The 25,972-nt window shown below is 41.9% G+C and overlaps 1 protein-coding gene across 3 annotated transcripts in view; it reads right to left on the reverse strand.

Moving 5' to 3' along the window:
• ADCYAP1R1 (ADCYAP receptor type I) overlaps nt 1-25,972 on the reverse strand; it is a 150,525-nt gene that overhangs the window by 82,516 nt on the left and 42,037 nt on the right. For all 3 annotated transcript variants that reach the window (XM_018909145.3, XM_018909144.3, XM_050971621.1), the window contains one exon: nt 6,105-6,210. In XM_018909145.3, the coding sequence (XP_018764690.1) occupies nt 6,105-6,210 (106 nt within the window). The remainder of the gene's footprint in view (nt 1-6,104; nt 6,211-25,972) is intronic.

The following is a 25,972-nucleotide window of genomic DNA, read 5'->3' on the forward strand; positions in this document are numbered from 1 at the left end:
TCCAGGAATTCTTCACCAGAAAAATTATTGTTGTAGTGTTTGCCTCCCCAGGAAGAGCACCCAGGTAAACACAGCCTGGCTGTGTATTAAAAGGATGAGAAAGAAACATCCTGAAGGCTTTTCCAAGAAATCTGGTGGTCCATCCATTTGGGGTTTGTCCTGTCTGCACTGGTGGCTAGCAAAAATCCTTTCCTTAAATTATTCCAGGGCAGTTTGACTGTGACACCTTTCTTTCCCCTTGCTAAGCTGATCCTGAACTTTTCCAATGGCAATGCACTTCCAGGCTTTCAGCCTCACTGATGTGACTGAATTCACAGTAAGTCAGCATCAGCCACTTTATCTTCAGCTGCTCCATTTGAGGAAAAGGTTCTTTATGGAACCAGAAGCTTGGCTTATGCCTGGAAAATGAAGATTTTGTTCATTATCACCAACAGAATTCGTTCAACCCAACTTCAGACCTCCACAATGATTGTGTTAATAGGTCAAGCAGAAAAATGGGCATTTATCATACAACCTTCTCAGCAGAAGGTGGATGCACAAATAGGGCAAGTGTAAGTTCTGTAAGTATTTGTGTCAGGAAGTTCCAAGTTCTGATTTTGACCTCTTGACTAGAAATGCAGTTTCAGTATCTAGCACTGATAAAGATCTCTCTTTATAAACTTTATAAACCCATTTTGAGGTGACATGAATTCATCCACTCCATTAGGTGAGCAAACTTATACAATCCTAGAATGGTTTGGGTTGGAAGGGACCCTAAAGTTCATCCAGTTCCCACCCCCTGCCATGGGGACACCTCCCACTATCCCAAACTGCTCCAAGCCCCATCCAGCCTGGCCTTGGACATCTCCAGGGATCCAGGGGCAGCCACAGCTTCTCTGGGCACCCAGGGCCTCACCACCCCAGGGAAGAATTTCCTCCCAGTATTTAATCTAAATCTCCCATTTTTCACTTTAAACCATTCCTCCTTTCCCAAAAACGTCTAAAAGGCATGATTACAAAGTCAGAGAAATTCAACAAACAGTTAAAGAATGAATCAATGTTGGGAACACAGAGATAAGTGAAGCACTTTTCCTTGCATTTGACTGAGAAAAAACAAAGTTTGATCTCAGCTTGGGTCCCAAAGGGTGCACAGGAGACTTGTTCAGACAAAGGCTCTACAGAATGGATACCAGAAATAAGCACAGACCCCGTGTCTGTCATCACATGCCCCTGGCTTCTCCCTTGAAATTCTTCCTTGTTCCTACCAGCCCTAATATGAACTTAGCAGAAGATACTTTATGCAGTGTCACATGGATAAATCCATCAGTGCTCAAAAAAAGCACCTTTGACCAAGGAGAAATATTTCCATAGAGATCAAAGCTATCTAGGTCTGCATTCTTTAAAAGGAGCCAGAGAGAAAACTTTCAGGTTGTAGAGACATTTTCTTTTCTCTGCCCTTCCAACTCTAGGAATTCATTAGCTTGGATTCCATCCTGGTCCTGTTGTTCTTGGGCACAGCTGCTGCTGTGAGGGAGACACAGTGAAGTAATGTCTTCCCAGTGGTGCCAGGGGAAATAACAGCAGATAATTCAAAGGCTCCGAGAGAACAAGAGGCTGATGAGACACTCAATAAAAAATGTGAAACTGAAAAAAAAAAAATCTGCTCCATCATCTTCGTGTGATGGAAACATAATTCAAAATCTCTCCTTGCATCACCACACTGCCTCCTAATTACCATCTCCTAGCCCCTGGTGCCTTTACCAGTTTCTTTCCTGTGGATTTATTGATTTACTGGGTAACTTTTAACAAGGATTCCATGTGATTCCTTGCAGGAATCATCACATCCCTTCAAACCCTTATTTCCTTTCAATTCCTTGACATGCCTGGGAATGTTTCTTCCTCCCTGCATTTTTCAGAAGAAGGACAGGAGGAGTGGGACTGGAAACCAACAGATGATGGAGTTCTGAAGGTAAAGATTGATTTGAGTCATGAGCCACAGAATCACCAAGGAGGCCCCATCGCTTCTATTCAAATTCTTGTGCTGAGTTCTCTTTTGTCACACTTGGCTCATTCCAGGTTAGAGCATTTTAAGCACTTTGAACACTAAATTGTAGACACAAATCTGAAAATCACTCAAGGAACTCTCCTGTCACACTCAAGGACAAGTCTGGAATATCTGGTTCCAACAGTGGAAAGCAAGACAGGGAACGGGCTGGGAAAAGTATTTCATGGCCAATCTGTGGTTGTCCATTTCATCAGCAGGGTTCTTTCCATCAAAATTCAGATTTTTGGGGTAGTCCAGACCTCCAGCATGATCTAGTCAATGTAACAAAGACAGAAGCTAAAGGTGGGAGTTGTCTGATCAAATGTAGACACCTAAATGTGATTATTAAAGCTGGCATGGTCACCCTTTATTCCATGTGTCCTGAGAGAAAAAACAGACATCATCTAATCTATGCTGAGGATGAAATAAATTATGTCTCAGGCTCTGCTTGGTAGACATCCAGAGCTACAAACTGAGGAACTGAGGTGACTTGCTCATTGGTAGTGCAGATGCAATTGCAGGTACCAACATTTAATTAGATAAATCCCCTGCTAAATGCACCTAACCCAGGAAACTGTCATTAATTCTGAGGAACTCCTGAGTCAGTCTTTCCTAGCCCCAGGCTTGGGAACAGGTTAGAAGAGTCTGGATGGGAGAAAAAAAATAAATAAAAAGGATGCATGTGGATCAGCAGTGAGATTTATCAATTCTGATCTGGCAGAAAATACCTGGAGGGCTGGTGAGAGCTAGAAGAGGATCCAGCACAAAGTGGGGTAGCTCCACAGCAGGACAGGGATGAAAACTCAAACAAAGGAAATTGGAAACACTGATGTAAGAAATAGCCTGGCACCACTGCCTGGGGAAGTTGAGTATGAAGTAATCACTGCTCTCCTTCTTCTCTTGTCTGCCTTTGGCTTTCATTACTCCCCTTTATCAGTTTAATTCCTCCTCCAGAGCAAGGGAGTCAGATTCTGGGTCCTGCTGAGATTTCATTTCCTTCAAATTCTCTTTTCCATTCATGCTGTTAGTGATGACTGAACGGGAATGGACACATAGGGTCAGCACATGCCCCCTATTTCTTCTCATATAAAGTTTCCTAAAGAATTTAGAGCATTTAAGAGGAAGAGTCCATCATAAAACTAATGGGAAAAAAAATAAACCAAACAGAAAATCTCAAGGCAATCATTGCCTCTGAAGCATTAAAGGCATGGCCCAGCAGTAGAAGGAGAGAAAACTGCTGTGAAGAATAAAGAAATAATGAGCAGAACATCTGGGCATGAGAGGTGGAGTGGGAGAGAAAGGAGGAAACATCAGAAACCCCATTTGGTCGATGTTTGTGTTCACTGAACACAGCAAGGGGGAAAAGCAAAGGCAGCAGAGCTGAACTCTTGCAAAATGCAGGAACCAGAAGTTGTTGTTCCTCTCTTGCCACCCAAGGATGGGGCTTCTCCTGCCTGCACAGAAAACAAGGTCCCTAAAGAGCAGAGACTTTACCATTGGCTCATTTGGCACCATGTGGGCACCTTGGAGAAGGATTCATGCACCCTAATATTTTATAATATTGTTCTAGATACTGCAGAAATACAGAACACAGAGACTGTTCATGTCCCAGACCATCTTTGTGTCACCTGCCATAAGAGGTGGATTTTTCTTTTAAGTCACAGTCATTTGACCATGTTCATGAGCACCTACAGACTTCCTAAAAGCTCATGATCCCATTTCAGACCTTGCAGCCCCACTGAGGAGAAAGAAATTCTCAAAAATGTTATATATTAGATTTTTCTATGGGAATTTTCAGGCAGGAATAGTCAAAGAAGTAATTTTATGCTTCTCCTCTGAATAAACAGAATTTTGTTCACCAGTCAGGAGGGGTTTCTTCCTTCTTTCAGCTGTTTCTGACAAGCAAGGGATTTATTCCCTATCTTTCTCTTTCTTTGAAAGAGCTGATAACATTTCTCCACTAACCATCATTATTAGTAAGTCTTAGTAAATATAAAAAAATTACACGGGACAATTTTTATTTTTGCCAAATAAAAAATAGCATGTGTGCAGCAAGAGAAATTCAAGAGGAATCAACACCCTGCACTTATGACTGCTGAATTTCTGGAGAGTTACTGCATCTCCAGGGAGTTTTGTGGTGAAACATCTCCCACAGATTCAACCAGGAAGGAGGTGGCAGGATTTTGTTGATATCCTTTATATAAAGAGCTCAAGCTTTGTTGAGAATGAGGGTGGCAGGTTCTGGCTTGAAATAATGACCATGAAATAATGAAAGGTGAGTCTCAAGGTCAGGACTTAGAGTAAAATGCTGCAGTCCCAGATGTGAAATGAAATAAATTTAAAACAATTCTACAAAAAAGAAATTAGAAAAAAATATAATTTAAAATGCAGAGAAAAAGGCCAGCAAGCAGGATCCATGGAATGAAAGGGCTTTCAAACAAGAAATTCACCAGAATCCTTCACTGGAAAATTCATCTCTTGGAGGGGATATTTTATTTTTTTTTTACTCTAAGCCACGTCATCTGTGGAAGTCGTTGCCACAGGATGTGGGGAACAACTAAAAGATGCTCAATGAGCCTGGGAAAATCTTCCCAGTGATTCAGCCTGCAAATAGTGGGGGAGCAGAATAGGGAGCAGCTGGGTTCTGCTCAGAGTGAGAGCCTGAGAGGATCCAGTCCCTTCCTGCCTGAGTGGGTGATACAATTTCATCCCATTGAGATGCAAAAGCCTTTTCCAATGGCTCAGGGCTTCCTCCATCTCTGAGCTGGGTCCTTTCCATTTGGAACAGGCAGGAGGAGGAGTTCAGTGTGAAGAGTCCCCAGCTGTCAGGATTACTCTGGATTTGGGTGTTAAAGAACTAAAAGCTGGCTGGTGCAATGGTCTCCTCTCACCTGGGGAGCTCCATGAATTCCTGAATCCAAACAATAGCCACTGCAGAAAGCATAAGGAACAGGTCTCATGATCAGCTTCTGGCACCATTCTGGGGGTAGGAGGCAAGAAAAAGGCTTTTTCCCCCTTTTTTCCTTCCTCATGCCACTTCTGGACCAGGGAAAAATTCAGAAGCTCTTCTCAAAAGCACAAGGAGGGTCTCAAAACCCCATCCCTGGGAGTGGAATGAAGTGCCTGAGGAACACTGAGCTTTCCTCACTTCACAGTTCCTCTGCCCAGAGCTGGGCAGCAGAACAGAATTGAATTTATGCATGAGATGAATGGCAGGACCCTGCTGGGAACCCTCCTCTCTGAAGGAAATGCTCCCAGCAGCTGGAATGGGTTGCTTTAGAGGACACTGATAACACAGTTAGCTGCATTCTGACCTCCTGTGCTTCTGCACTGAAATGGGCTGCAAGAAAAAGGGGAGACAAAGCTCCCCCCTTTTATCACACACAATGTGTTCCATCAGCTTTTCCCTGTGGTTTTATCCATTCCAGTCACAGCAGAAGCAGTTTGGACAGGACTCAGTAAATGGACCCTGATTTCTAATTAGTTCCTTTGTCATTCTTTGCCCTTCTCTCCTTGGTGCTGGCCACAGGCAGCTCCTGCTGCAGTCAGGAGGAAATAGGACAGGATATTAAACCATAAATTTCTTTGCTCACTGCCTCAGTTTCTTATCTCAGCAAAAGCACGAGTATCCTTCATCAAGATTCCAGACAGCACAAGGATAATCCCTGCAAAGGGCCTCAGATCATGGGAGAGATGCCCAAATTATTGCTGAGATGAGGAAGGAAAACGAGCTGCTGCTCCAGAGCAGCACTTTGTGTCACATCCTGTCCCCAAAGCTGTTGTCATCCAGGCAAAAACCATCCAGCCATCCTTTCTTTTTAATTTACTCTTTTTTTTTTTAATTATTATTTTTGCAGACATATCATCACCTTAAGTAAAGAAACAAATTCCTGACCTCTGATAATAACCAGGAATGGTTCTTATGCACCCCCATTGATTGAATTTTTGTTTTTAATTCCCCCAAGCTCATTCAGCAGCACTGATGCTCCTCTCACCAGGGCTGAAAACCCCTCCAGGCATCCCAAGAAATGGTGGAAAGCACTTGAAATAGTCAGCTCAAGGTGCAGGGGCTGCAACTCACCTGGAGAAGAGTCATTGAGAGGGTTCAGGGCCGTCGCCCTCCGGATCTTCTCCAGACAAGTCTCTTGCTCCTTTTTAATGATGCAGTTGGAATGGGTTGCTGCAACCTGAAATATGGGGGGAAAATGAGAGAAAAAAAAAAGCAGTTACAAAAACAAAATAGTTTATGAGGTGATCAGGAAGTTTTAAGAACCTATTGCAAGAAAAAAGAAGGAAAGAAGAAAGAAAAATATCATTGAAAGTTGAGAAAAAAGTGTAACAAATTTCATTTTCTTTCCTTTTTTTCTTCTTTACCTTTACTCCTTTTGTTTTTCTTCTAGCAGGTCTAAGGCCTAATTAAGTAATTAAAACTCTCATAAATTATTTGGGGGTTTTATATTGTTATCCCTGTCAAAATGTGATTTCTAACAGGCTTGTTTTATTTTATTGAATCCCTTCTTAACATAAAGCTGAACAAGGGTATCTCTAAATACAGAAATAATTTAAAGACGAATTAGGAATAAATTTCAACTTGGTTTGATCTTCCAACAGTTTCTTATGAGTTTTGCACAATTCATTAAAATCTCTCTGGAATCTAAACCAAATTAAAAGCTGTTTCTCTTATTCTGTCACCCTGTTCATTCCTCAGTGTTGCCTCTTTTTATTTCCAGAGAACTCAAGGCAAAATCTTTTGTCAAAAACAATACAATGTCAAATAAATCAGGCTGACTTGATCCAAATATTTTCTTTTTTTTCTATCTTTAACCCTCTAGTACAGCCAACTACAAGAAAAAAGTAAAGGGCAGGGGAAATAAGGGAATAAAAAAATTAATTTATGAGAGGAACATTGTAGCCAACACAACCCAGGCAATCCCAAAACAGCAACAAAATAAGGATGTGACCCATTTCTGGAAAGCAATACAGGGTTTCATTCCTGTAGCAGACAGTGGCCAGGGAATATCCATTAAAGGAGAATAAACCCTCAGATTTCACGAGATCACTTCATAGGGGCACAGCTGAGGTTCCAATCCCACCCAGTGAAAAACCCCATGAAAATCAGTGCCCTGGCTGAAGGTGAATTCTTGGATTATTCCCTTTTCTGACCCAGAGCTGGGGCAACTGAGAGGTGTTTTAAAAATTTTGATTCTAATTTTAGTCTCCTGCAAAGGGTGAGACAATACAGATGTTATCATTCACACCATCACCATTAAAATTACAACTTCCAAATTAATATATATTTTAAAAGACTTTTATCACAAAAAAAACTTTAAAACCATTTTACCATAAACACATTCCCACAAGAATTACTAATGCTTCACAACAGAAACAACTTTTTAATTATAAACAAAGACAGTAATGAAATTCTTAGACTTCCAATTTTTCCAACTGTCATCTCAAGAAATTTTAATGAAGACTGATAACTTCAGATCTTACTTAAAACACTCCAAAAATAATTCAGCCAAATACAACAATAACTATTGATTATTGCATTACCAATACATATAAATAAACAAGTTATATACTAAAAAAATACCTTGTAAAAACTTTAACCCAATACCTAATGTCCTTCAGATAAAACATATCAGCAATGAGCAACCAAAGGTAACAGTCTAACACATCTTAGTAAAACAATTCATATTACAGATATACTAAACACAAAACCAAACATCACTATGGTTTCCAAAACAATTAAACTTTAGTAACATCCATAAATACTCACAAAAATTAAACTTATATCTATGAAATAAATTCATAATTATTGTTATAAGTCTCAAAAAGAACCCCAACAACTATCCATCCTTTCTTAATAGTATTATATTATCAATAAATATAAATAAAAAAGTTATATACAAAAAAACCCTTGTAATAACTTTAACCCAATACCTGCTGTCCTTTAGATAAAATGTATCAGCACTGAACAACCAAAGCTAACAGACATTCTAACACACACCCATAAATACTCACACAAAAATGAAAAAAAATTACCTTGTATCCACAAAATAAATTCATAATTACTGTTATAAATCCCCCAAAAACCACAACCATCCATCCCTTCTTAATACCATCACAACCCATGACAATATTAAAAAAAAAAGTGCTATCCCAATAGAAAACACCAAAAAAGCAAATTTTTAATAAAAACTATAATAACTGTGGTTATTATAGTGGAGCACTTTCATTATTTTATTTCCCATCTCATTTCCATCACTCTTGGCAATGGAAAACCACAGAGGAAGTGGTGTGGGACCTGCTTTCCCTTCTCTGCTAAGCAGGGACAAGGAACAGGGACAGAAATCCCCAAATTTAATCCCCTCTGGGTTCTTTTGGAGCCCCATCTGCCCAGTTCAACTTTCCTTCTCTCACATCCCAGGGAATGGAGTGAGCAGGGTGGATCAGGGATGCACCACCCAACAAAACCTGAGAGCAAAGCCCAAGGCAGGTGGGATCCTTTCAGCAGCTGAAGGGGCTTCTGAAAAAGAGGGAAAGAAACTTCTGCACAGGCAGAGTGACAGGACAAGAGGAATGGATTTAAAATAAAACAGGGGAGATTCAATCTTGGAACCCAGGAGATTTCTCTGGCTGCCCTGGAGGACTCCAGACCCTGGCAGGGGGCTCAGAGACCTTGGCATGGAGTCAGACACACCTGTGCCTTGGATTTTAGCCCATGGAAACCATTCCCAACTTTGTGTGAGGAGTTACAAGCCACAAGGGTTTGAGTAGAATGGCAGTGAATTTATCACAAGGTGAAAAAGTAAAATTAGAATGGAGGTTCAAGAGTCAAGATGGAGGAATTTGGGTGTGTCCTGTCCTCCTCCTTCTCCTCCTCCTTCTCCTCCTCCTTCTCCTTCTCCTCCTCCTTCTTCTCCTTCGTCTTCTTTGTCTTCTTCATCTTCTTCTTCTTCTTTTCTTCTTCTACTTGTCCTCCATCTTCTGCTGTGATGGTGGCACTTTTGGATTGGTTTAGAGCACAGACAGACTGTCTAACACAGGTGATAGGGATTGGAAAATTATTGTAAATAAAGTACAGGTAGTTCTTAGTATAAAATGCCAACAGCACCCCAAGGGCAGGGGCTGTGCCACAATCTGACCTGCTGGACAGAGCTCAGCAGGGCAGAGAAAGAATGGAATAGATAAGAGAAAATAAACAGCCTTGAAAAGCAGAACTGAGGAATCTCCACTTCTTCCTCAAGCACAGGGCTGGGAAAAAAGAGAATTTTTAACACTTCTGGGTCATCTCAACACTAGAGACCTTGACAATTCAGATCAATATTTAGGAAGAAATCCTTCCCTGTGAGGTTGGGCAGGCCCTGGCACAGGGTGCCCAGAGAAGCTGTGGATGTGCCATCCCTGGAAGTGTCCAAGGCCAGGCTGGGTGGGGCTTGGAGCAGCCTGGGACAGTGGAAGGTGTCCCTGCCATGGCAGGGGTGGAATAAGATTTCTCTGCAAGGTCCTTTCTAACCCACACCATTCAGTGGCTCCGCAATGATCCAGTTTGATGGTGCTTGTGTTGTGCTTTTGTTTGTGTGATGATGCTCTGAACCATCTGCACACTTTTTTTTTTTGGTAAATGTTAAAAAATGTTAAAAGCCACCACTGCTGTTTCAAGGACAGAGAGGGTTTCCTGATGAACTCTCCTGGAAAGCTTTCCTCACCATTTGTAGGAACTCATAATGCTGCACAGTTTCATCATCTCCAAGACCCCAGTAATAAATTTCAGCTGTTTCCCCCTGGGGGACCCACCAGGCACAACCATATTAGATTTGTTTGTCTTCAAAACAAACACAGTTCTGTTTCAAGGGCTCCCAAGTGTCTGGAAAAGAGAAATTGCCACAGATCTCCAGGATCTCCCAAGAACATAAGGGCTTTTGCTACATCATCCCCTAAGCATCCCCAAAGATAGAGAAAATTGCATTGGCTGACATTCAAGTTCTTAGAATATATTTTTAAAAAAGATAAAAGGGAAATAGCAAGAAAAACAGAGTTCTGCTGTTAGTGCAGGTTCACTCTCCACAGCTGCCCAGGTCTGAGAGGAGTGCCCAGGTCTGAGAGGAGTGCCCAGGGGTTGTCTCCACACACAGATGTGGCAGTTTCTATGCTGTTCACCAGGTACAGATTAGGAAAGCTGTCATTTAGTAATAATATTGTCCTAATAATAATTATAATAATGATGCTGCACTGTCTATGCAAGCAGGATGTGACTAAACAGAAGGAAATATTTCTTCACACACTTCCTGTTGAGTTGCAGAACTCTTCAGCTTGAAATTGTGGATGATAAATGCCACACATAGATGCAGATATTTCTCCACCAAAGTCCATCAAAGGATGGAGGCTAGTAAGACACCAGAAGATGATATTCCAGGTTATTCCAGGCTGCCCCTGGATCCCTGGGAGTGCCCAAGGCCAGGTTGGAAGGGCTTGGAGCAACCTGGGATGGTGGAAGGTGTCCCTGCTGTGCCAGGGGTGGAACTGGATGAGCTTTAAGGTCCCTTCCAACCCAAACCATTCCATGATTCCTCTCTGGAATATTAAGAAACCCACAATGCCCCTGTTCTCAGGCACATTTGATATGAAAATTTTGATTCAATCTACAGTGAAAAGACAAAAGAATGTGATTTATCCTTACTTTCTTTTGGTATCTTCTCTGCTAGAGGTGTTTCAAAGCCATGATTGCTTGTAAAGAAAGCCAAAGCTCAGACTTTACTGTTCTTCTTGCAGACTGGCACATCTAGTCACAGGTCTCTGACTAAACTGAATGGTTAAATTTAATCCAATGATTAAATTTAGTCAGCTGTGTCCCAGTAAGTGTGGCTTAGGAGGCTCAGGTGTGGACAGAGAGAGCACCAGAGCCACGTGTTTCACCTGTCCCTGCAGCTTTCCTCCAGCTTTCACTGTTGCCACAATATTCTGATGTGACTTCCCATCACCATCTTCGTGCCATTTCATAGCACTTCATCAACAGATTCAAAAAAAAAATAAATTTGGGGAACATGGAAACTGAAACAGAAAGCAAAGAAAAGGAGGAAACATCAACCTCAGTGTCAGAGGAGAGAACCAGAGCTGCCTGTCATCCCTGCTAACAACAATTTCATATCTGGGGAAATCAAAATTGTTCATAACAAAAGGCATTATTATTGCTGCTTTAATTGAAGGGATGGGACCACAAAAAACTGATTTATTGCTCAGATAAACATCAGTCTCAGAGGCTGTGAGATTTTAAGGAGCAAGCAGTCATAGCTCAAAGTAGTCACAAGTTCTTTGTTACAAGACAATAGAGAACTTTCTAACCCAATGGACAGTTGCCACAAAGATTATTTTGCCTTTTCTAACCCATCACCTTTACCTAATTTTGCTGCACTGCACATACTTTTATCCAATGGGCTTCTGCTACACTTACACACATCAGCTTTTATTACAACCTCTAAACTCTTAGCTTACTCTATACAACCACATTACTACATTATAACCCCTTCACCATCTTATCAATACAGTTTTTTACTTAAGGCATATTCTTAGTTACAACCATAGAAACATAAGTTTATTATTTTCCTGCTTAATATCTGTGTATTGTATTTTATACATCAATCCAATCTTCTCCCAAGGCTGCAAACCAAACCCTTCCACTTGCCTGTGGAAGTTTCTGTTTTTCCATTTCCCACAAAAAGGTTTGTCTGTTGAATGTTATCACATTGTTTGTCTGTTGAATGTTGTCTGTTTTAATGCTATCACATTTTCCTGAAAGGATCCAGGGGTTTGGTGTTTCTCCATTCACCATGGAGTGGCAGAACCTTTAATTTGCCAAGTCAGGCTTCAACAAGGGAAGGCAGAACCCAAATCCAATGGCAGTGCAAGCCTGATCTCCAGGCCTTGTGATCCCATTTCTTCTGCCTTGAGGACATTTGCAATGTCCTGTGCTCAGCAGAGACAGCCTGGTCTCAGTTCCCCAGAAGAGATCAGTGACATGTGCAGTTAAAGGGTGTTTTGACACATACTAGAAAAAATCAAGAATGCAAGTCGATAGTGCATGAAATTCACAGGTCTTTGAAAAATTTATTACTCTGAATGAAGTGAAAGATTCTGACTCACATCAGTTTAGAGAATGTGTGTATTCATTTAGATACAGAGACAGTAAAAGATAGTCAGTATCTGGTTCTGAGAGGGCACAAGAAGCTGGCAGGACATACAGAGGTACAACAAATTCAGAGCTTTCATTTCCCATACGTGGTTTTCATTAAGGTGGCCACTACAAATATAAACTGGTATGTGCCTTGTGCAAATTACATTACTTAACTCTTTGCTGCTCCCTTGAACTTATGGTAAAATTTATAACAATCATGTTATATTACAGCTTATGTAGTTACAATAAATTTGGTAGATATAATTATATTTTTCATATATATTTATATATTATGCATTAGGTCTATATAATTATATCTACACACCAACCATGCAGAACAGTCCAGCCAAAAACCCTGAACTGTCTTTGACTACATTTAGTTACTCAAAATACCATTAGTTATTCAAAATACCATTTAGTTATTCACAAAATACCATTTTGCTCATTTGACCTGACAGCCTCAGGTCAAATGTAGTGTTCTCTTGGGGGTCAGAGTTTGTCACCACTAAAGTCTAAAATTCTCAGCAACCAGGTCTTTGACTACATTCAGTTATTCACAAAACACCATTTTGCTCATTTTGTTCTCAGTGAGAATATTCACAATTGCTATAAAACTTGATTTCTCTGCATGAGTTTACTCAGAAGTGAGATGTGTCCCCAGCATTCCTGAGAACCTTCAGGATAAAAAAATCTGCTTTGAAGTCCTAGTAATGATGTGATGGTGAGATGGGAATTCACTTGGCATTTCTATAGAGGCCAGATCAAATATGGCAATTTGGTACCACTGGATGTTCTTTCCTCCTCTGCATTTTTGTGTTAAGTTTGTAAAGTCCTGATTTTTTTCCTTTTGTTTTCTAAGTGAATGGTAACATTTCCACTCCATCCAAGATATGCCATATCAGGCACTGTGACAATGAGAGGAGTAATGAGGGGACAGACAAGAATCAAAAACAACAACAGCAGATCTTCATTAAATCCTCCATGGCCATGGTTTTACATCAACACAGAGATGAATTAGAGTGTGATTCAACTTTTGCCTAAGTGTTGTTCCTAAAATAATGCAAGAGAGGAGTTTAATCCACAAGGTAGATGAGATCACTCACTTCAAGCTGAATTACACACATTTTACTAATTCTATTATGACTTCCAGTATTGAAAAGTTAGCTTCAAAAATGATAAATTGTTCTGTGAGCATTGCCAAAAGAGGCTCACTTTGTCATGGAAACACCACTGCTGAGTCCCTGTTCCCACCAAGCAATGATTCAGCTGCTCACACCAGGGCCAAGACCTGCAAAAGGCTCTGTTAAAAATAGAGGGGTTTGGGAAGGAGCTCTGACTATCTGGATTTTTTTCCAGAGCTGATTTACATCAGTGCTGGGCCCCACAACACTGGCATGGCAGTGCAACAAGTTGTTGTCCCCAGAAATGTCTGAGGTTTGCCACTTGGTTGCATTTTTTGCCTTCCTGTGCAAATGTGGGAATCTATAAAATCAGAGGGTTTTGGGAAAGCTGCAAAAGGCAGCCTCAGAGACAGCAGAACTGTGATTAGAGCTAAGCAGTAGCCATGAGATTGGTCAGTAGAAAAACTGTGTAAGAAGTAGAAAAGTAAGGACAAATAGAACAATGGTCTGTGTATTAATGCTTGTCTATAATAACTCCCTGAGCTGCAGCAAAGTCTATCCAGTGAGATATTAGGGAGTTCTAGGCTTAATAATGGAGCTCTGTGCATTGTGTTTGAAGGCTCACAAGCAGGTGTTGTATTTGAAATAAGCATTGTTTAACCAAAGGTACCTGTGCTTAGAGTGGTTGGATGGAACCACTGCCAATGTGCTTCTGCTTTGTGTGATTGGTCAAAAACTTATAAAGTGAGTTGTAACATTGAGTTCTTGATCTGCTGCCTGGGATGTGAGCTGCTGGCATCTTCCCATTGTCATAGCCACAGAATGAGAGTGATGCTGGAAAATCAAACAGCTCAAGGCCCATTCCCAGCAGTCCTGTCCTGTTGGTGATTTGGACATAAATCCCAGCCAGCAACATGCAAATGGCATCCAAACTCCTGTGATTTCAGACCACTTCACACTGAGTGAAAGGGAAAAGCCATTGGGAACTCCTTCAGTCCCAGCCACAAATCCACAAATGTACAATCTGCAGCAGAGCTCGGACACCACGCTTTAAACAAATTGTGCGAGGGAAAAAAAATACCCAGCAGCAGAACACACTGCCAGGAAAAGGCATCAATCCCTTTCCAAGTGGCTGATGGAAATTTTAGATCTGGGTACCTTCTGACACTCTTGGAGAGATGCACATCCCAGTGCAGGTTAGAAAATAGCAGCAGCACAATCAACAGGTCCCTTCTCTCAGTAGATGCCTTGCGAAGTGAATGCTGGACAAAGAGGTGTTACACAATGTGGGGCAAAACTATTTTTGAGTTTGTCTGAACTGGCTTTTTGTACTATCATAGAATTATGGGATGACTTACGTTGGGAGGGAGATATTTTCCCAATTTTCCTGCCATAGGCAGGGACGAATTCCACTATCCCAGGTTGCTTCAAGCCCCATCAAACCTGGCCTTGGGAACAGCCAGGGATCCAGGGACAGCCACAGCTTCTCTGGGCACCCTGTGCCAGGGCCTGCCCACCCTCACAGGGAACAATTCCTTCCCAATTTCCAATCTAAACCTGCTCCCTTTCAGTTTGAAGCCATTTCCCTTTGTCCTGTCACCACATGCTCTTGCAAATAACCTCTCTATATCTTTTTGCAAGCTCCCTTATCTAAGAAATCATTTGCAAATCCATTCTTTGAGCATTGTGGAGCATTCCCAGTATAGCTGAGGACTTCCATGAGAAGTGTCATCTTGGATTAAACCAACATATCCCTCTACCCTATCTCTAACAGCAGGTGATACTTCTCAAAACCTTGCACTGGCAGGCTGAACCACTCACTGGAAAAGTGATTAAAAATCCTACTAGACATAATGTGCTTGAGATGAAACTAAGGGTTTAGTAGCCCTTCTGATTGCTGATTTTATATTGCATAAAAATGGCTTTCTCCAGCAATTCCTGGGAATTTCCTCTCCAAAGATAAAATTCTGAAGTACAGCTCCCAGTCTGCAGCACGGTTTGGATCTTTCCTTCATTCCTTAGAGGCCAACATCAGCCTGAAAAGCTGATAACCTCCTGCCAGCATTGCAATTCCCACTTATTTTTCAAATTGTTTAAAAGAAAGAGAATTTAGGTGTTCAAATCAGGGTCTACTCCCTTACAAAACTTTATGGGAAGATTCTCACCGCTTTGAGAGCTTTTAGCATGGAGCAAAATTGGGCTGCACGGACTCACTGCAGGATATCAGGGCTGCAGGGCTTGCAAATATCCCTGACAATCTCTTCCAAGGACACTTTCCAGCTCCTGACACAGGTTGTGACAGGGCAGAGCTGTTGGCAAGAGAACAGCCCAGCGTGGATCCAGGGTTTGGCCAAGACTCTGTCACAGCAAGAGATTTCCTGGCTGGGGGTTACAGGCAAGCCATGCATATGTAAATTGCTGGAATTTGTGATTGACAAAGGAGGGAAAATAATGAGCTTTTTTTTTTTTCCTCTGTGGTTCTACTACTCCAGCCTCAGGTAACCATTTCAAATTAAGCCCAGAGGTTCAGATTAAACAATTAATTAAAATTACTGGAGTGGAAGCTGGAGGGTGGGATCTATGGTTTTTAACACATTGTGCCTGGCTGAGAAGTGAGGATTTCTATCAGCATAAATCTGGGATGAGATGTTCAGATTCAGCTGAACACCTGAAATGAGGGAGTTGAAATAGAAACATTTTAATTTCTGAGCAATCTGGGACACGCTGTTCATATAATCTGAGGAACTGCTGATCCAGAGGGGTAAACCTGTAGGTGACAATGATGTTGATTTTTCAGCTCCCAGATTTTCTCTGTTAGATCAATCTGCCGTCTTGGCAAAACTCCTGGTTACTCTGAACCCTGGAACTGCCACCTTAACTCTGAATAGGGGCTTCCAGGTGATTCCTAAGAAGGTACTGGAAAATACAGCTGCATTTTCTGTCAGCAACAGATGGAAAGGCATCTTCTCCTCTCCTTTTTTGTCCAGAGGATTTTCAGGAAAAGCACCCCTTTTTCACTCTTTAGGCAGCACTGGCAATAGAGGAATGTCCCCTGTTTAAAGCAGAGTCTGCATCAGCTGCCAGAGCAACCCAGAATCAATAGGATATAAAAGATAACCTGGAGCTTTACCCCTCTCTTCCTGGTCTACAGATTTTATGTTTAAAGCTTCAGTCTCTCCCACTCTTTGCCTTCACCCAGACATCCCTGTCTCTGGTGGCTTTCTCTGAATGATGTCAACTATCACTTGTCTTCCAGGGAGAGCCATGGAATCACAGGATAATTCAGGTTGGAGGGCACCTCCAGAAGAATCCAGCTCAAGCTTCCACTGGAAGCAGGGGCAGCAATGGCAATAGTTAATTCCAATTAACCAGTATAGGGTTAATTGGGCTTTTCCCACCTGCATTTTTGAAAATTCTAAAGAAGTTCTGAAGACTGCACAACCTTGGTGGAACTTACTCCAGAGCTCACTTGTTCTCAGAGTAAAAAGGATTCTCTCCAATGTGAACCTCCCTTATTTCAGGTTACACCAACATTGTTCTCCTGCCACACAGCATGAGGAGAACCCTGGCTCTTTCCTCCTGATGCTCTCCTCATAAACAAGGCTGCTACAAGGTTGCCCCCCAATTTTCTCTCCTTCCACCTGGCAAAAAAGCCAAATTTCTTCATCCTCTCCTCACAGGAAATCTCAGTGTCCCTCCTTTGAACCTGCCACAGTTGACTGCAGTATTTTATATATTGAGGAGCCTAAAACTGGATGTAATATTCCAGAAATAGTAGATTTAGATGAGATATTTGAAAGAAATTCTCTCCTGTGAGGGTGGGGAAGCCCTGGCACAGGGTGCCCAGAGAAGCTGTGGCTGCCCCTGGATCCCTGGAAGTGTCCAAGGCCAGGCTGGACAGGGCTTGGAGCAACCTGGGATTGTGGAAGGTGTCCCTGCCCAGGACAGGGGGTGGCAGTGGATAATCTTTAAGGTCCCCTCCAAAGCAAATCATTCTGTGATTCTGTGATGTACAACTGATCCATCAAGTAGATGGGAATCAACATTTCCTTGTATCTCCTGCCTTCATTTTTATTCCAGCCCAGGACACTGTTGGCCTCCTCTGCTTTCCTGTGCAAAGTGTGCAGACTCAAGGCTCTCAGAAATTCTTAATTTTTTTTTTTTCCCATTGCAAAGAACTCTTGAGAACTTTCACTGAGGGAATCTGTGCTGACATCAGGGCTCCCTCACTGTGGGGATGTTGGGAAACAGAGAAGCTTTCAGGAGCTCTGCAGCTGTGGTACCCCTGGATGCCACGTTCACTTGCAAAGCAAGCTCTTGTCATTACTTTTTGTTATTTGCCCATTTATCCTTCACTGCATTTAAACAAAACCCTGAAGAGAAAAGGTCCCTGACAGGAAATTTGTTTTGTAGAGGCTCCCAGCAAGTTCATGGAGCCCCATCTGAGTCACACTTGGAACAGGGACGTGCTGATGAACAGCTACAAGAGGCTGCAGAAACACTTTCTACACACACATACCCTGCCCAGGGGAGGAAGCTTTAATTAATCTGCTAATTAAATTAAAGCTATTTGCCCTCAGCTAGCACACACGTTCTTCCCTTTCTCTCCTCCCTGCAGGCAGCTCCAGTGGATGCCTCATGCTGCATCTCTTACTCCAATATTCCCCAAAGGGACTCCAGGAATGGGGAGACCACTGGAGAAGGAAGGCAAAAAGCTCATTAAAGCAGTAGTAATTGAGAGTGCTTGAGTTCATTCTGAACTTCCCTCCTCCTTCTTTCAGTGCTCAGAGACATTGGGTTGGGTTTTGTGCTGAAGTGGAGGATGAAAAACAAATCACAACTGGAAAAATCCCAAAGGAATCAAATCTTTGTACAAAAGGTTGTGCTTAGAGTTGTGTTCTCAGCCAGCCTTTCTTTCTCCTTCTTGTTTCTAGAAGGTTTCATCACTATTTTGCTGTAAAAACTCAAGGAGGGATTAAAGTACATATTTCTGAAGAAAAGAAGGGAGCAGACTGAATGGGATGTCAGAGCACTGTCACAGACTTATTTTATGAAAAATCCTTTTGCTGGGATTTTTTCTCCTGAGAAGCTGAGAGGCCTCAGAAATGAAATGTAAACAATGATTATCTGCTGCTGTGCAATGCAACAGGGGCATCTTTGATTGGTCTCATGGGGTTGTTTTTAATTGATGGCCAATCCCAGTCCAGCTGTCTCAGACTCTCTGGTCAGTCACAAGATTTTATTGTCATTCCATTCTTTTCTTTTCTAGCCTTCTGATGAAATCCTTTCTCTATTCTTTTAGCATAGTTTTAATATCTCATTTTCTTTTAATATAATATATATCATAAAATAACAAATCAGCCTTCTGAAACATGGAGTCAAGATTCTCATCTCTTCCCTCCTCCTGGGACCCCTGAGAACACCAGCACAGAGCACCAGCGTGGAGCTCAGCCAAAGGGATCAGGAAGGAAAAGATGTGGCAGCCACAGCTGCTCTGGGCACCCTGTGCCAGGGCCTCCCCACCCTCACAGGAAAGAATTTCTCCCTAACATCCCATCTAACCCTGCCCTCTGGCAGTTTGAAGCCATTCCCCCTTGTTCTATGCCCTGGTCAAAAGTGTCTCTCCAGCTCTCTTAGAGGCCCTGTGAGGTGGCATTCAAGTAATCCATTTTAGGGGTAAGGAAAATTTTTACTCTGATGCAATCTCCTCCATGGGGGGAAAAATAAATTTAAGCTAACAAAAAAAACTAAAAAAAAAAAAAAGACAAACAAATACACAAACTAAACCCTAAAAGCAAAAAAAACCAAACAAACAACAACAAAAAAAAAACCAACCCAAACAAAAACAAATAGAGAAAAAAGAGAGAAAAACAGGAAGAAAAAAAGTTGAGATATATTAACACACTCCTGCAGGATGACAAAAGATATTAAACCAACTAATTTTTCACAAAATAGCGAATTCCAAATTTTCCCCTCTAACATTAATATCCAGCATGATCCCTCAGTCTAGATTTATACCACAGAGAATGTTACTAATGCCACTTTTATTAGGTGATCTAGCAGAGCAGAGTTCCTGCTTTTAGGGTTTTCTGCCTATTGATGGGCACCTTATCTCTGTTTTTAGGGCTGTCTCAATGCTGTGTTGCAGGAGCATCAGGAAACATTTCTCACAGCCAGTTAATGCTTTGGGCAGTTGGTTTTGATCAATATTTATGACTTTAGTTATCAGGGTGAAAAAAAAGAAAGAAGGAGACTTGCAGTGTCAGTGTTTGTGTCCTGCTGGTAACAAAAATTCGATCCCAAGGTGACACGAGTGGCTGCAGATCCAGCACTGGTGGATCCCACCCCATCCTCCTGCTTGGAAACTCCAATTTTTGCTTTATTTTTTCACCCTCAGCACCCCAGACTGTATAGGCCTGATGCCTCAGGTTAAGGTTTTATATTTTCAGATTCTGTGCTGCTTTAGTGTGTGGGTCTGAGCTTCACATCAGGGCATGGTGAGCTCTGTGCACAGAGCAGGGAGACAAAACAATTCCTGCTCCAGCTGGGCACCAAGGACAAATGAGCCAAATCTCAGGCCAGGAGCACAAACCCCGTGGGCTGGAGAGAGAAAAACAAGCAGGGTGGGAGTGCCTGGGCTAAAGCTGGGCTGGGACAATGAACTGCAAGGTGGGAATGGAGCAGAGCTGATCCCAGGGAGAGACCCCGGGAGCGCTGGTGCATTTTGGGGCCATTTTGGGTCATCTTGGGGGCAGCCCTGGCTGGGCTCTGCTGCTACCCAAGGTGGAATCATGGAGGAGATCCTTGGAATAAATTCCTGCTTCATTCTTTAGCTCTGTTCAGCCTCTGGTCTAGCCCAGCCTGCACAAGGCACCACTGGGATAGTGGAAGTTGTGGGCACTTGGTTGAGCACCAGCCCTTAAATATCTGGAAACAGCTCTTGAACAGAAACATTTCAGTGCAATTCCCAGGAATTCTCTGATGGTGCACAGTGGTCTGCTGACAGTGAATAACCAAGCTCTGGGCAAATAAACCCCTGCCAGAGGAGTGATCAGTTCCACCAACACAGTTCTCCCCACTGATGAAACAGAAGGGATTTGGTATGTTTGTAATTCATTGTTGTTTAACCACATGCAGCATTTCTGTCTTGGGCATCTGTAAGCTTAAAAATGACAATTTGATGTCAGTTAATGATGCCCTGGACACCACTGAGAGTAGGAAGACACATTACCTGTTTTATAGTATTTAACTCTTTAAATCTTTTAATGTCTCCATTAATGCATATTAACAAATAATGGCTTTCAGTGGGAGATTTGGCCTTTGTCTTTAACCTTATAAACCATACTACAGTAATATTATTTATATTTTCTATATATTATATTTTTAGAGCCTGAGAACATGCAGCTCTGAATTAGGATCATGCCTTCTGATCTGGATGCAGCCCAAATGTGCCCCTCTCAAGGACATGCAGTGAACAGGTGATGAAAAATAACTCTGGACCTCAATACCCATCTCTGATGCTCTCAAAGAAAAATAAAACCACAGAATTCTTTTAGAGATGTCATTAAAGAGAGGCCCAGACTCACAGTCAGCAGGGACCTGTGCATTAGCCACAATAAAACCAAAATAAGCAGTAATTAATTACTGACATTTTCACAGGAGCTGGAGAGACAGGGAAACACAATCACACCCAGCTCCATTCCTCAATCACAAGAGCTGAACTCCAGAACATCTCAGACAAGGTGTGACAATTAGAGGGCTTTTCTTTTTACACATGATGAAAAATTCAGACACATCCAACTCAACTCCTTTTCTGAGGAGCTGAGAGCAGCAGATACAGGAGGAGAGCAGAGATGGAACAGCAAATGACTAGAAAACAGCAGATGAAACCTCTGGTCCACATCACAGCCTTGGCAGAATATGCAGAAATGTTTCCTATTAACAGCTGGAGCCTTCCTATACCCTCAAAAATCTTCCCTGGTTGAAGTCAGCCCTGAACACTCCTGATTTATAATTTTTTAAAATTTTATTCACATTGCTATGGGATGAGATCCTCAAAACTGGAGGGTTTTGGAAGGATAACCTACTGTGTAAAAATCTGGACCAGCGTGGAGCAACATATTTGAGAGCAGTTCTTGCTGCATGTGTGGTACACATCCAGCTCACTCTTTCTTTCCAATTTTTTTCCTATTTTTTTCCCTTTTCTAACATTTTATGTGTTAATCTAATTATTTACTATTGCTGTGTCAAGAATACTCTGCCATTACAAACTATAACTCAAAGTTCCTATGAACCATGATGTAAAAATGCAATTTATTAATCCTGCAAAAAGTGTATTTCCTATCCATGTGTGATTCCTTATCTGAATGCTTTATTTCACATGGCATCAGGATAGGAGCATAAAAGCAAAAATCAATTTATCACCCATGCAATGCTCATGAGGCCTCCTTAGAAAACCCTACACAACATTTCCTGAGCAGAACCTCTTGGAAAAAAAGTTCAGAAATGTCGAATATTACAAAATATTATAGAATATTACAAAATAGCAGTGCAGAATTACTAGAAACCAAACCAAACCAAACCAAAGCCAGTGCCAGATTGCATACCCAGCCTCAAATCCTGATTTTACTTTTATATCACTGCAGGGTAGGGTTTGATTTAAGGAGGGACAACAGGCAGGGATTGAGATGCTCTGGTGTTACCACCAGATCTCCCCCTTAAAGGGTGACTTCATTCCAAACAAACCAGCAGGGCTTGGCTGCCTTTCAGAGCCTGACAGATCAGCCACAGGTCTCGCTGTCAGAGCCTTGTCATGACCCAGATTCTGCTCCAGCTTCTTCTGCCTTTTGTGCCACACAGAAATCTCCCCAGAAAAGGGATCTGGTACTCAATAACAAGATGGATTTTGTTCACCTGGCAGCACAAGTCCTGCTGTTCTCAACTGTTACAGCAGCTAATCTGCATTTCATAAAAAAATAATGAAAAGTAAAAAAAAAAAAAAAAAAAAAGTAAAAAGTTTTTTTTTCATTAAAAGTTAATGAAAAGACATTCCTGAAGTGTTGGCAGGTACAGGGACATTGTGGATACAGAGCTGGTGGCACAGGGGCTCTTGCCCAGGGTAGCAGAAGCCTCAGCTGTGCTGTTTGCAGCTGACTGCAATGCACAGCCTTTGAAAATCAGAGCCTTTTGCATATTTAAACAACAGACAATTTTTCTTTTTCAAGAAAGGGGAAAAAAAAATAGGGTTTAGAGTCAAAGTAAAAATGGCTGCAGCTCTTCATGACAGATAAGAAGTGCTGGCTGATACATTCAAGCACCTCTTCCTAAATTTAATGTGCTAAAGGTGAGAAGTGTCAATGAGCTGGCACCCTGGAGAAAGAAGTGAGAATTCTGCTGGGCTTTTTGTGCATGCCATATCACTGGGGTCCCTGCCTGCTGACCAAGAAACCCTTGAGCTTGAAAATGCCAGATCCTACCTCATCTGTGACAGAATACCCTCAGCTGGAAGGGACTCACATTGAGTCCAGCTCCCCACCCTGCATGGGACACCCCAAAAACCCCTCCAGGTGAGAGAATTGTCCAAAAGTTCCTTGAGCTCTGCTGGGCTTGGTGCCACCACAACTTGTGGTGGTGTTTGCAGGGGTCCCAGGACGAGGGAGGAGATGAGAATCTTGACTCCATGTTGCCAATTTATTATTTTATGATATATATTATATTATAAGAAAATGATATTTTAAAACTCTACTAAAAGAATAGAAGAAAGGATTTCATCAGAGGGCTTGAAAGGAATAGAAAGGAATGATAATAAAATCTTGTGACTGCTCACAGCCTCGACACATTTTGCTGCCATTGGTCATCAAGTAAAAACAATTTCCCATGCTGGGTGAGCAATTCTCCAAATCCCATTCCAAAGCAGCAAAACATGGAGAAGCTGAAGCTTCCCAGCTTCTCAGGAGAAAAGATCCTGGCAAAAGGATTTTTCATAAAATATCACAGTGACAACAGCTTCCCTGAGAAACCTGTTCCAGGGCCTGACAAACCTCTCGGGGGGGGCAGAAACTTTTCCTGATCTCCAACCCCATCATAACCTCACTGATTCTGGTTTTGGAATCCTCAGGCACCCTTGATTCCCACATCCCTGGATGTGTCTTGACCTATTCCCCAGCCCAGCAGCACAAGCCAAAGTCTGCTTCTTTCTCAGGTGGCTGCTGAGAGCCACTCAAGAATTGCAACCCAGCCTCAGAAAACCTTCCCTGCCTGGCAGGACAGCCCTGAGTTTGGACCTGTGTCTTGTTCTTAGAAAACCAAAACCCCAGAAAAGCTTGTTGCTCCATTTCTGCTGGATTTCCCCAGAGAAATTCCCAGGACCTGGAGTGCCCAGAATTTCTCAATTATTGACCTTTAACAGCTTCATCTTCACCTCCCTGCTCATACACAGCTGCTAATTTCTCTTCTGCTGATGAATTTCCAGTTACAGAAAGAAAACTTAGTCCCACCATGTCCATTAATTTTACTTCTCAGGGAGTTTTAGCACAGGCTGGGAGAGCTGGGGGTGCTCACCTGGAGAAGAGAAGGCTTCAAGGAGCCCTTTGAGTCCTTTCCAGGGCCTGAAGGGGCTCCAGGAGAGCTGGAGAAGGACTGGGGACAAGGGATGGAGGGACAGGACACAGGGGAATGATTTTAAACTTTCTGAGGGCAGGATTAAAAGGGATATTGGGAAGAAATTTTCTCATGTGAGGGTGGTGTGCCCCTGGCACAGGTGCCCAGAGAAGCTGTGGCTGCCCCTGGATCTCTGGAAGTGCCCAGGGCCAGGTTGGGCAGGGCTTGGAGCACCCTGGGACAGTGGAAGGTGTCCCTACCCATGGCAGGGGTGGAATTGGATGATTTAAATTCCATTCCAACCCAAACCAATACATAACTCCCCATCCTACAGCCAGACATGCAATAGAATAAAGACATGCAGAGCACTTCTCCACTTATTTCTGAATTTCAACATAATAATACAGTCCCAAAGTCCTTGGAATTGTAATGTTAAATTGTGGTCATGTTCTAATTTATTCAGATTGAAGTTCACAGAAGGAAGAAACTTTTGTTTCAGGATCAGAAATAGGAGCAGCTCTTTTGGCTGCTCTGATTTCCCTGCTCTCAGAAGAAAACATGACACATGTAAATACCCTCTGTATAATCCATGCTGAAGAGAGAAACAGAGCAGGGATTCCTCTGCCAGGAGAGCAAATTGCTGTCACACTTCAGCTAAACAAGGATCTGAAAGCAAAACTGCTGGAATCTCTTTTATATTGTCCCTCCTGGATTATTCTGGGTGATTCCAATGTTAACTCATTTATTTGATCCTCAGGATTCCTGTGTTCAGAATTTCTACATTGCAGCTTTCAGAACAGGTAAATATTTCACATTTTCACTCATGGAAAAAAAAAAAATCACAAAGCTCTAAATAATACAAACAATGCTCCAAAAGCAGTACCTGGAGCAGAATTTTCTCCAGATTAATGTTACTCCTGTCAAACATCCCTGTACACATCTCTGTCAAACTTCCCTTTTTTCTTCCTTGCAACACATTAAATAGGATTGAATTCTCCCCCACTTTCACAGCTATTTTACAATGGCTTCTGCCAGCTTTGCACTGGGTATGTTTGGTTTTTTGCCCAAATTTTCCCTTTGCAGGCAGCACCAGGTAGAGGGGAGCTGCCCTCAGTACAAAATGAGCTGCCCTAAAATACTGATTGTCATTCCCAAGGCATCAGTTTGGATTTTGTAAACAGAGGTGTAGCAAAAAATACAGGTGTACAAAAGGGAAAAGAAGCTTCATTTCTATGTTTGCATTCCCACAATGAAATAGCTGCAGAATTTATATTATAACCAGAAGGTGAAAACCAATGGAAAATAAAATTTATTATTTTTTGTCCCCATCTCCTGCTTTAATTCACAGAAAACAAAAATCCCTTTAATATTAAAATAGAATCAGCAAAGAGCTGGATAAATAGAACAAATAAACTGCTGTGGAGGAGGAAAAAGTGTTTAAATGCAAAAGTGAAGGCATTGCTTTGCAACAACACCCAGGGTGTCCCCAAGCTGCTCTGCCATGTGCTATTCATGGCATGGATTTTTGGGGCTAGAATAATGTGGACGCCAGGCCATGTGCAAAGAAATGTGTGGGGAAAGGCAGAAAAATAGGGATGTGCAATGAAATAATGCCCTGAGGGCATCAGATCCAACTGATGACATTTTTTAAGGGTTTGAGCTACAAAAGAGATGGAATACACAACCCAACATTCCCTTTCCTTTTTTTTTTTTTTTTTTTTAATTTTTTAAATTTCATTTCAGGATACTAAAGATACAAAGCTCAGAATGTCTGAAAGTCAGGAGTCAGCAGAGCACTTTAGCCCTGGACAAATGGGCCTCACCACCCTAAAAAGGACAATTTCTTCCTAATATCCCATTTAATCTCCCCTCTTTCAGTTTAAAGCCATCAACCCCTGTCCTAAGATGAGCTCCAGTCTGAACACTCTTCTGTCCAATAAGTTTATTGAGTTTCTTATGAAATTTATCTTTTTGTGAGGAAATAAGAAAAAATCTCTGCCAAAACATTGGCATGAAACTGTCAGAAATTCAATTTTTCTAAAAATGTGGTTCTTC

Source organism: Serinus canaria, chromosome 2, assembly GCF_022539315.1.
Source record: "Serinus canaria isolate serCan28SL12 chromosome 2, serCan2020, whole genome shotgun sequence".
NCBI lineage: Eukaryota > Metazoa > Chordata > Aves > Passeriformes > Fringillidae > Serinus > Serinus canaria.